This window comes from Salmo trutta, chromosome 19 (assembly GCF_901001165.1).
Source record: "Salmo trutta chromosome 19, fSalTru1.1, whole genome shotgun sequence".
Classification (NCBI taxonomy): domain Eukaryota; kingdom Metazoa; phylum Chordata; class Actinopteri; order Salmoniformes; family Salmonidae; genus Salmo; species Salmo trutta.
Genome location: NC_042975.1, coordinates 14620220 through 14632637, shown reverse-complemented (window position 1 = coordinate 14632637; position 12418 = coordinate 14620220). Strand labels below are relative to the sequence as shown.

Genomic DNA, 12418 nt, shown 5'->3' with positions numbered 1-12418 from the left:
AGCACATACATTAGAGCTGAGACATCGGTAATGGAGAGTACAGCAATACATTTGACTGGTGTTATAGCAGTGTTCGTGCTTATTAGCGTACACTCACTGAACTAGGCTGTTTAAATGGGATTTTATTCAATTGAATGTTAGCTATCTTAAATTAGCTATTTGATTCACTCTTATCGAACATATCACATACACGTTCACTCAGCCCTGCATTGTTGGGGGACAATGATATTACATTGCAGGTCATCTTGCTGAATGTCAGAATTCAGCAATGTTGTACAAAAAGGCACCGGCTGCACAGTCCCCAGAGCTGTGATCGTTCAAATGATAGCGGAAAGATTTGAACGGCTGCCTGAACTTGACAGGTACGTTTTTGTACACCTATGCCTAGACATGGGTTAATTGCCTTGACAGCCTATTGCATGTTGCCCCCATCATAACATGTAACTGTTGTTCTAAAGGAAAATCTTCACCTATGGCCCCATGTATCTGGGAGGTAATGGGGCATTAGTAGGACTGATTGCCAAAAGCTTATACAGGAGAGCACTAAATGTCACTCAAGGGTGTTTTACTTCAAATCTCCCAATGGCTGTCCTACCGTTCTTGACAACAGTGGCCATGTATGATGTTGCTGTATCCAAACCATTTATTGTCTGGTGGGTTGCAATTATTATTTATTTTCTACAATATTTTTATGGTTTCTGAATTGAATCTGAAACATCTTAAACTCATTCAGGTGACCTTAATTGCCCAACCTGTGTCCTGATAAGAGGTGCACTTGTCAGCGCAGTTGGTGCTGGCGTATATCCTATTCTGTTGGCTTTGCCTGTGAATGCAGGCCTTGCAACCAGTTATGTGCAACTGTCTTTCCAGGAGTAGGGTGATGTTGCTCTTAGACTTAGGCCAAGGCCGGCAGATTTTACCATCCAAATGCATTGTATGCAGCCGGCAATACATTTGTATCTTGTGGACCGGTTACTACCTTACTTCATTCAGGCTGCATAGGCTTCGATTTCCTCCTGGCTTCGATCCTCCTTACAGCAGCAATCAGCAGTAGAAACAATTAAACGGCCTCCCCACCCCTGGTTCAGTAAAAAGCTGTGGGATGGGGCTCGAGGAAGGGTAAATCACTCAAATTCTAAGACAGAGCTAGAGATGTAAGGATTGACCATCCATGATATCAAAATTATAGTTTTAACCATGTTTGAGGCTATATAGTGTTTGTTTACAAACGGAGTAAAACAAGCTTATATTTTGTGTTCTGATGGGGTACGACAGTTAATCTAAGCTCATGAGGAAGTTTTTCTTTAAAAATCAATGGGTACAAAAATGGATATAGCAACTGCTGATTGCGTCTGAACTGTACTCGGACAATGGCCCACAGTTCTCAAGTTCCGATCGTTCGCTAACGACTGGGTATTCCAACAACACCTCCAGCCCCAACTACCCAAGGTCCAACGGCTTAGCAGAGTTCAGTCAAAATTGTCAAAGGTCTGATGAAAAAGGCACACGGTGGAAAGTAGGATTTCCTAAAAAATCTGATGATCTACTGCAACGCACCGCTGCAGAACGGACTTCCACCTGCACAAATGTTGATGGGACGTCGCATCAGAACCAACCTACCCATCCACGAGGACTTGCTAACACCCAGAGGTGCTCACAAAGTCAAACTCACGAAGGAAAAACGGAAAGACAAACAAAAACAGCGACACGACAAAAGTGCATGACACTTACCTGAACTGAAACCTGGAGATCATGTATGACTCCGAGACATCACTACAGGAACCTGGATGCAGCAAGGGTGTGTGCAGAGAGAAGTTACACCGCAATCCTATGAGATCCAAAGGGAGCATGGATCACAACTGAGACAAAACAGAGTGGATCTAAGGCTTCAGCCATTCACTCAAGGGACTGAGGATCATCAGGAGGATACTGCTTAAGCGTCAAATGCCTTTAGAAATTGACAATTCAGTCAGAACATCCTAACTGACAACGAATGCTGACCAACTGTTTCAGGAAACACTTCAGAATGACCAAAAAGGACTGTCAGACCCCCTGAAAGGTTTATTGAGAATTGCTAAATAAAAAAAAGGGGCACCTGGACTGAATGTTTTGTTTAAGTGCAAAGAAATAGAGCCACAAAAATTGGACAGAATATATTTAGGAGAAAAAAAATTCATCAGAATGTTTATTGCCTCTTAAGTGATGAGAGCAATGTAAAAATAAAAAAACTTGGGGGAAAGAAATGTGTTATTTAAAATTGCGTGTTATGCAGGTTGAGTAAACAAATGTGATGTGGATACATAGAAAAGTAGTTTTATTTTAAAGGAAAGATGTTACGTGTTAATAACATTTAGACTACGTTACCCAGTAGGCTATGCGGGCGGGACAGGTGGTTGAATACCTTGCATGGCTAAACAAGGAGTTTTCTAGCTGAAGTATACGTTCATTAAAAAGTACTTAAACCTACGACCTGGTTTATCATTATATAAGGAACAAACGTAACAGAAACGTCCTCCGTTTTTGGATGAACATTACCCAACCCATCCTGAGGAACATGGGTGCTGTGATTGTGCGACAGGTTCTCTTTGGCACCTACCTAAGCTCCCGACATTTTAACATCTACTTGAAGTTGCTTCATTGTCCACCTCAGGTGACAAGGTACTTGAGGATTAAAACAGTTTTAAACAAACCTAAAATGTGCAAGGTTGTATTTTTATTAAAGTCCATGAATTGCAAAATCTCAGTTGTACAATTTTTTTGGGGGAGGGGGTATACCATTTCCAGCAGACCTAGTCCAAGGCAGTGTTTACAGGCAGCACAATTCCAAAAGTTTTCACTAATTGGACTTTTGACCAATTAAATAACATCAGAATGGTCTACCTGTCTGAACAGCCTGTGAATCCACCTTGATTTTGAAGAAAGTGCCTTATATTAATGAGATGCACAACTGTCTTACCTCAACAAACCAACTCCTACCTGAAACCAATTCCCAACATTATGCTGTCAAGTTACACATTCAAAATAAATCCTCCCCTTAAATCAACATTCTTTGAGCACTACAAATATAATTTAAATCCAGAATTACACTTTTCTCTGCCCAGAGTACCCCCTCATGTGCTTTTTACCAGTTGGCCTATGTTCTTACAATTCTTCCCAAGTATCCCTTGTGGACAGATCACGTATCCCCAGGTTGACAAATACTATATTTGCTCCATTGTTTACATTTTAGTTGGTGGCCGCATTCATTGTGGCACTATGTAGTGCAGTGGTTCCTAAACTTTTTATAGTCCCGTACCCCTTCAAACATTCAATCTCCAGCTGCGTATCCCCTCTAGCACCAGGGTCAGCGCACTCCGAAATGTTGTTTTTTTGTCATCGTTGGAAGCCTGCCACACACACACACTACACATTATGTTTAATAAAATGTGACTTTTTGTCACAACCTGGCTCATGCGAAGTGACAAAGAGATCTGACAGGACCAGGGCACAAATAATAAATCAATAATTTTGCTCTTTACCATCTTACATATAAAACCTAATTTGTTCATTAAATTGTGAATAACTCACCACAGGTTGAGAAGGGTGTGCTTGAAAGGATGCACATAACTCTGCAATGTTGGGTTGTATTGGAGTGTTAGATCATTTTCCAGTCTATACCTGTATTTAGTTTTCATAAAAGTGAGGGCTGAGAATCCACTCTCACATAGGTACGTGGTTGCAAAGGGCATCCGTGTCTTAACAGCACGAAGGCAGGCTACTCTCAGAGCAGCCCTATCCAGAAATCTGGCAGTGGCTTCTGATTAAATTCAATTTTCACAGAACCGCTTGCTGCAATTTCGATGAGGCTCTCTTGTTCAGATATCGGTAAGTGGACTGGAGGCAGGGCATTGAAAGGGATAACGAATCCAGTTGTTTGTCATCCGTTTCAGGAAAGTACCTGCATAATTGTGCACCCAACTCAGGTGATTCGCTATATCACATTTGACATTGTCCATAAGCTTGAGTTAATTTGAACACACAAAAAAATATCATACAATGATGGAAAGACCTGTGTGTTGTCCTTGTTAATGCAGACAAAGAGCTCCAACTTCTTAATCATAGCCTCCATTTTATCCCGCACATTGAATATAGTTACGGAGAGTCCCTGTAATCCTAGATTCAGATCATTCAGGTGAGAAAAAACATCACCCAGAGGCCAGTCGTCATGCAAGCGGTCAGATAAGTGAAAATGATGGTCAGTAAAGAAAACTTTAAGCTCGTCTCTCAATTTAAAAAAACGTGTCAATACTTTGCCCCTTGATAACCAGCGCACGTCTGTATGTTGTAAAAGTGTTACATGGTCGCTGCCCATATCATTGCATAATGCAGAAAATACACGAGAGTTCAGGGTCCTTGCTTTAACAAAGTTAACCATTTTCACTGGTGTCCAAAACTTCTTTCAGGCTGTCAGGCATTCCCTTGGCAGCAAGAGCCTCTCGGTGGATGCTTCAGTGTACCCAAGTGGCGTCGGAAGCAACCACTCTACTGTCTCCGTCATGGCTTTTGCGCCATCTGTAGATACCAACACATCTTGGCCACCAAAGTCCATTTGATGTCACAAAGCTGTCCAGTACTTTAAAAATATCCTCTCATGTTGTCCTGGATTAGTGATATGTAGAAGAGAATGTCTTCCTTAATTTAATTGACCCCTCAAATGTAACAGACACATACCAGGAGCTGTGCCAGGCCCGCCACGTCTGTTGACTCATCCAGCTGTAACGCATATAATTCACTGGCTTGTATGCGAAGCAGTAACTGTTTCAAAACATCTCCTGCCATGTCACTGATGCGTAGTGAAAGTGTTGTTTGAAGATATTGTAGTTTTTTGGGCCTTTACCCCCAGCATTGTCCCAGCCATATCCACAGCAGAAGGAAGAATTAAGTTCTCCACAAAAGTATGGGCTTACCTGTCCTAGCCACTCGGTAGCTCACCATATAAGACACTTCTAGACCCTTATTAATGGTATCTGTTGCGGATATACATGTCTTACTACTTGAAAGTCGTCTTTATTCTAGCTCAAACTCCTGTGGCTTATTTTTCTAATTGTCACGTTTCGTTTCTAGGTTTCCCGCGAGACAGTAACGGTTAATGTGATTGGATGTTAATTATTTGACTAGGCTACCTGTATTTGACATTGTGTTGTTATTTCACTGAACACTAGATGGTTTAATGTTATTTTTGGCAGTGAAACGAGGCTACTCAAGGCGGGGGCGGGTCGGGGACTCACCCAGATGTATAGCCCTGTTGGAAAATAAATGTTCTGTTTGAAAATGTGAACACTTTAAAAAAAAAAAAAATTATCACATTTTTATTTGGTGTACCCCCGACAGCATTGCAGTACCCATTTGGAAATACCTGATGTAGTGGAACACTCGTAGATATATGTAGAACGAACAGGCCTGACATGGATTCACATCTGCTCTATTCATGGCAATTCTAACATTCAAATAGGTTTGCCTACTGAACGTGGCCCACATCAAGTGTGCTTTATGGTATTACCAAGTTACTGGGTGTTCTCACTGTGTAGTTTCATAACCAAATGGACAACTGTAGTTTAATCTCGGGAGAATGGGGCATTATCGCTTCACTGAAATTAGTATAGAGGACAGAATTCAAAACAGATTGTGCAGAACATTGCACTGCAATTAACTTATAAAATGCTTCTGCTGTGTTTGAAGTGGAACCACGTTAACAGCCATTAAATAACATGCCTAGTTCAATATACATGTTATACCTTAATGCTAAATGTTAATTAAAACATGCATTAGGTGATTATCAGGTTGTATAACTGTTCTGGATTTTTAAAATGTTTTTACTTGGCATATTTTTACTTAATGCATTTGATGCATGATTCATTGGCAATTTTAGTGATAAGAAATTACACCTCAGAATCAGGATCGCAATACAATGCTCGTCTGTTTAAATCCAGGCCCACCTCAAAGCTGTGTGTTAAATGCCCATAAACCGAGGGTCCTAAATTATTTTAAATGGACACTTCAGGATTTTGGCAATGAGGCCCTTTATCTACTTCCCTAGTCAGATGAACTTATGGATACAATTTTTTACATCTGTGCTCAATATGAAGGAAGTTGAGGTAGTTTCGCAAGCCAATACAAACTAGCATTAGGGCATGCTAGCAGATAGCGCAATGACTTGAAGTCTATGGGTAACGCTAGTTAGCAATTGCACTACTATTAGTGATCAACTTCCTTCAAACTGCATGCAGACAAATGGGTTCATCTGAAAATGGGGAAGTTGATAAAGGCGTCAAATTCCGAACTATCCCTTTAACACAAAGGCCCTCAAAAAAAAAGCGTACAACATACCCTATGTGCATAAGGAAAATGTTGAGTGACCTGACATAAAAACAAAGGTCTGAGAGTGCCAAATCCTAAGGTAGTGCAACTGATAAACAATGCAAAGATGGTTCAATTTGGATTGTACAGTAAAAATGGCATGAAATTGAGTTATATCAAGCCAGTTAGGGAAGGTACTTCAGGAGTAACATTTGTATAGTGTATAGTGATATGAAAATCTATTTATATTGGCTATTGCCATTTACTATCAGGCCAACCAGACAATCTAAAATATTGATTGAGGATATCATTTTACCAGTGTAGAATACATTGGCAATTTTAGTGCAAAAGAGTCTTCAATTATAGTACAGGTCATAGACGCCTAGTGCATAACTACCAGTCTACCACACACATTCATCATTCAGCGGCAGGAAGCCTAGCGGTTAAGAGCGTTGGGCCAGTAAACGAAAGGTCGCTGGTTCAAATCCACAAGCAGACTTGGTTAAAAATCTGATGTACCCTTGAGCAAGGCACGTTACCCCAATTGCTCCTGTAAATCACACTGGATTAATCTGCTGAATTAATAAAAATGTAAATGATTCCTTACCCTGACAGTGGTCTATGGGCCAGGGCACTAAATCCAATTTGGATTTCTTTAGAAAAAACAGCCACTCACTGCTAACAAAAAAATCTATGGGTGTGATGAAGGCAACCGTGAAGAGTTCACTTTTGGCCAAATCACCTTTTGTGATTTCAAACCAAGTTATTGAATTGATTTCAATTTATTTGCCAGTGAATTGTTCAAAATTGGACAGTAACCATCACTCCAATTGACCTTTGGTTATCAGTGGCTAAAGTTGGCTGGAGTTCAAAGCGGCTGTTTTTAAGAAATCCAAATTGCAGCCAACTGTCTCCTGGTCTACTTTCAGTGCAAGAAACAATTTAACTGTATAAGGTCTTAAATACCAAACTAATCCTAATGGCACAATAATTCAACAGCACCACCACTTGGTTTGCTACAAATCTGCGTGATCACAGGGCTGGAGAAATGTAACCACTCAATTCATAGGATGCATGTACTGACTGTCCACGTGATAGTTTAACCATATTTTGAAGCTATAGTGTATATAAACAAAGACATTCTTTAAACAATGGATTACAAAAAAAAAAAAAAAAAGGGGGTTATGATGGTTTCAACGGTGTGTTTGGTTGGGGTCCTTAAATCATGTACACCTCAAGTAATCAGCAAAATGCATCAGTCTAAAAATGCACTGTGTCTGTTAACAGGCTCTCAAACCCTTTTACAGTTTCCTATGTCCAACATATATGCACATATGGCAAAATATTCCAGATTTTTCATAAAAACAGTTTCGTTTGCAGTGCATGCCCAAATAAGTAGCCTTGCATGCCACTTATGACCTGTGAATTTTAGCCACCTACCTATACCCATGGATTCTTGGAAGAACACAACTTAATACCTCCTGAGCTTACGCCATCATAACCCAAAATAAGGTTGTTTCAAACAATGTATAGCTTAAATATAAACGCAAAACTATCATTTCGATCTCGTGTATCGTCACTCCTTTCATCCATAGCTTCATCTATGAATTTGAAGGTGGTTACATTTCTCCAACCCATCCTTTAGCTTTATAGCAGACCAAGTGTTTGGGTCAGCCATAACGTTGAAAAACAAATTAAGGACGGTGCCTTTTAACAAAGTTAATTTGTGAAGTAGCTAACAATTTACTTTTCAGATCCAAGTGAAAGCATTGTGGGTTCTCCACATTAAATATTAGCACTGAAATGCCGTCCAGCTCGATAAACTTTAGAGTGGCAGTCCCTTCCACTATTTGTTAGACATTTTCAGACCTCAGAAGTGGTCTAAATGAATCAATGGCCCAAGCTACCAGATGTGTAAATCCCACTAAATGCATCAACCCCAGGGAAAGATAGGTGCCATCTGAAATTATTTTAATGTGCATAACTTTGATCAGAACCTGTATTTTTGGGGGGGATTCATTTGGGATTGAGGCATATAGCTGGATATACAGGTGGTGGGGTGGGACATGAACTTATTCATTAGACCAATTTTGAAGTCTGAAAACACCTGAAGCTGATTTTAGTGAAATATCACTTTAAAACAAAATGCAGCACCATTGTTAAAAAACAAGTACATCGGACTAGTAGGCATATGCACATAGAGTATGCTTTGAACTCTCCACTGAAATGAGGCCTCACAAACCATTACCACATTTTTCCATTTTGTTGAGGAATTGATAGACATGTCTGCAGAAAGAGCTTGCTGTTTGAAAAGAGAAAAAGAGATGTGTTAATATCAAATACATTGGGTCACATTCAAGGTAAAATATATAACTGAAACGTGTATAACCAAAATAAGATTTATTGTCAATCATTTAATCATATCCATGTTCCTGAAACATTGTTCTCTCATTTAGAAAAAAAAGTTGCCACAACATCTTTGTATTTTACATAACATTCTTTAACATTGTCACTTTATACAAAATTGGTGATGTCCATTTCTATCAGGATCACATCGATAACAAGAGATAACTAGTTTTTATAAACAACTGGGTTACATACCAATGTGTCAACAAGTCAGGTTAAACTTGTGAACAAACCGTTACAGGACCTGTAATATTGTCAATGCAATAGGTAGTGGAACACTTGTCATCCACAATATATTCTAAATTCACTATTTTTTTTTACAAAGAAGGTGTTATGGGATACTGGTTAAATGTAGTCACTTACACCCTTTGTTATACTACCTTTAAAAAAATACCAGGCCAAGTTGGCAGCAGCGGGTCCCGCCTCTTCAGCTTCCCGAACAGCAGAATCCACTTTAGCAATAAAGAAAAATAGGGGCGCTAAATGAAAACATCCTTCAGCAGAATAGTGACGTTTCACAAAAAGACTAGTTCTAACCAAACCATGCTAAGCAATTATATGTTGTTGTTTTTACCCATTCTGGTTTGAGAGCCAATATGAACTAATAATCATATACTAATAAACTCTTTGTGAAACGTCACTGTAATCGATTTACAATTATTTTTTTTTACAATTCCAATAAACTTGACAAATTCAACAGCCCCCATTTCTTTATATTTGGGAGGGAAATCAGTTTGATTTAATATTTACAGGTTAAACGCTTACTGCATAGAACTTAAAAGAAAAGTAATTCAAACTAAGATGGAAAGATATGTTCCAGTGTAAACTTAATGTTAGTGTAAAAGCCTTTGGTGTATGCTAAGAGGAATACAACTTGAAAAACATCTTAGAATTTATCAAATCATCAGCTTTTCTTCATCTGAGATCCTTACCATGGAGCCAAGCAGACAGGGACGTTCTGTAACCCATTCATCCAGCATGGTAGAACAATCATCACCTAGAAGAAAACTGGCAACAAGGTTTAACGAGTAACGTGTACTTAAATCATTGGTAAGATTTTTTATACATGCTCAATCATTCAACATTTCTTAATTAAGTAATGATCTCAAATAGTTTTAACAGTGTTCATAGATTCCCCTGACGTTCATTACACTGAAGTTAATCAGGTTCAGTCTCAACATCTGAAAACAGATAAAAGTACTTGACCCTACATTTTGAGTGATGCGCTTGCACTCTCTGCACACTTAGTGCAGAACTCCACTGAGACGTTGTTCTTGTCCACGTGCAGACAGACGCCACCAGAGGTCTCCTTTTCCTCCACCTTCACACGTTTCCGGGGCAAGGCATAATCGTGGTCATCATTCTTGTTGGACCCCTGGAAAAGCGAGGAAGATAATTTCATGCCGTTCACACCGCTCAGCCTTGACAACAGCTGGGCTAACATGCTCTCGTTGGCCAACACAGCTCTCAGGTACCTCGTCTCATCTTCCAACTCTTCTACCCTCTTATTCAATTGGACGTTTTCCTGTTTGAGTATGCGGTTTTCTGACGACAGAGACCCGACTTTATTTTCCAGCCCGTTCACGTATTCCTTCTTTTTCAGACGATTAATTCGCGCAGCGACAGCGTTTTTGTTGATCATGTTCCCAGACGGGTCATCTCTCCCCTTCCTTTTCTGAACAGCAGACACTCCTTCGGGCGATGGGGTCCTGGATGTGCCAATCCAAAAATCTTGATCTGTTGTGTCACCCACACCTAATTCGGTCAATCCAATGTCGAAAAGAGGGAAGACCGCATCCTTCTCAAATGTCCAGCTTAACTTGTCGATTCCAAATAAATCATCCAGCTCTAATCCAACTTTACTATCCCCATTCTCTGACCTAATTTCTTCAGAGGGACTCGTTTTAACATTTTCTATCATTTCAACAAAGTCAGTGACTTCAACATCAAAAGGACAAGTTGAAGAGTGCACCTCCACATCGGTGTTGTCTGAACGACCCCTTCGTCTGGTGATCATTTTTAGCTTTTGATGAGGGACACCACCAATTTATTCCCACTCAGATTATCTGTGAGAATACAACAAGAACATTGATTAGTAAATTAAGTCTGTTTAATGAATATATTGGGTTTCTGCCCCCTAGACATGAATATTGTGTCCTGTGCTTCAGTGAGTGATGTTAAATTAGGCCTAGCTATCCTTCAGATTCTCTGTCCATTACCTCAACCCCCATTTTGAAGGGCCTAAAGTCATGAGGCCATACACGTTTCCTTTACCAAATATAACGTTAATCAGTAGCGCTGAGCGATTAGTGCTTTTTGAGTTGTTCCATTTCGGTTAGATCATTTATTAAATAATCACGGGTTTCGATTTATTTTTTCATGTAAACGTGATTTTAGAGCTTTTTCATGGAAATTCCAAAGCCAAACATCATGAGCATTCAATTGCCAAAATATTAATTGTGTGGATCTTTCTCGAGAAATGAAAGACTAATATAGACTAACATTTCTAGTTAATGCAGTTGTTCAAGGCGGGCTGTATCTAACGTTAGCTAGCTCATTTAGGTGCCATAATGTTGTCTGAGCAAGACGGCCGTTACATTAGGCCTAACTAGCTAACATTAGTTACCATGTAATCTTTCCGTTTTTTGGAACATGTTATAAGTACTCACATTGATATTTTGTTAACTAGTTTGTGTTTTTAACAACGTCAACGTTGTTATTTTTTTATTTAACGCTAGTTAGTTATAATATTATTAGCTAGTTGGAAGGCCATTGCGAACAAACAAAATGACAAAGCATTTTTGAAGTAACCACACTTACCGTCCGTGAAGCTTTAACTGGATCAGATTGTAGCTATTTGTTCGTAATATTATTCAGCTTCTCGAAGGAAAAGATTTGATCTCGTTTGACAGTCTGTAAATGTGTCTAATCCCGAAAACAACTATTTGCTGACTAGCGGAGAGAACTTCCAAACGTACAAAGGACGTAAAAAATGGCAACTCAACCCGCGGAAATGGTTTTCACTGGTTACCACAGCCACAAAGTCAAAATGGCGACTCAACCCGCGGAAATGGTTTTCCCTAGCTACCACAGCCACAAAGTAAAACGGCTATATTGTAAAAAAAAATATATATATATATATATATATATATATATATATATGAGAACAAACATTTGCTTTTTGCTCTTACTTTAATTTACGGTTAGGGTTAGACATAATGTTAGCATTGTGGTTAGGTTTAAAATCTGATAAAGATAAATTGTAGACATAGGCGGGGTTTATGACTTTGTGGCTATGGTAACTAGTGACGAGGCGGAAAAACATCACTAATAATCATATACTATGAAAACTCTTTGTGAAACGTCACTGTGATCTATTTACATTTCTTTTTTTTACAATTGCAATAAATTTGACATAAATTCAACAAGCCTCCATTTCTTTATATTTGGGAGGGAAATCAGTTCCTCTGCCCAGGCGTTGCTGACGTCTGCCAAATCTTACAACGCATGGATAGGTATTTTACTTCTCAGCGAACCCCGTCATATGTTATAGCAGTATATGTCAGTCGGTGCTGCAACCATTGGTTGATACACGCAACGTCTGAGTAAGGGAAGGCGATCTTTCCCACGGGGTCTAGCGTGAGTCTATAAAAAGGGTCGCATTATAAAAAGGGTC

The 12418-nt window shown here is 39.4% G+C and overlaps 1 protein-coding gene across 1 annotated transcript; it reads right to left on the bottom strand.

The window, feature by feature from the left end:
- Positions 1–8721: 8721 nt before the first annotated feature.
- Positions 8722–11786, bottom strand: LOC115154036 (CREB/ATF bZIP transcription factor). Its single transcript, XM_029699832.1, has 4 exons — positions 11563–11786; positions 9954–10808; positions 9675–9750; positions 8722–9194 (listed from the first exon to the last, which is right to left on the bottom strand). The coding sequence occupies exons 2-4, from the start codon at positions 10757–10759 to the stop codon at positions 9114–9116; spliced, it is 963 nt and encodes a 320-aa protein (XP_029555692.1). The 5' UTR covers positions 10760–10808; positions 11563–11786; the 3' UTR covers positions 8722–9113.
- Positions 11787–12418: the final 632 nt, after the last annotated feature.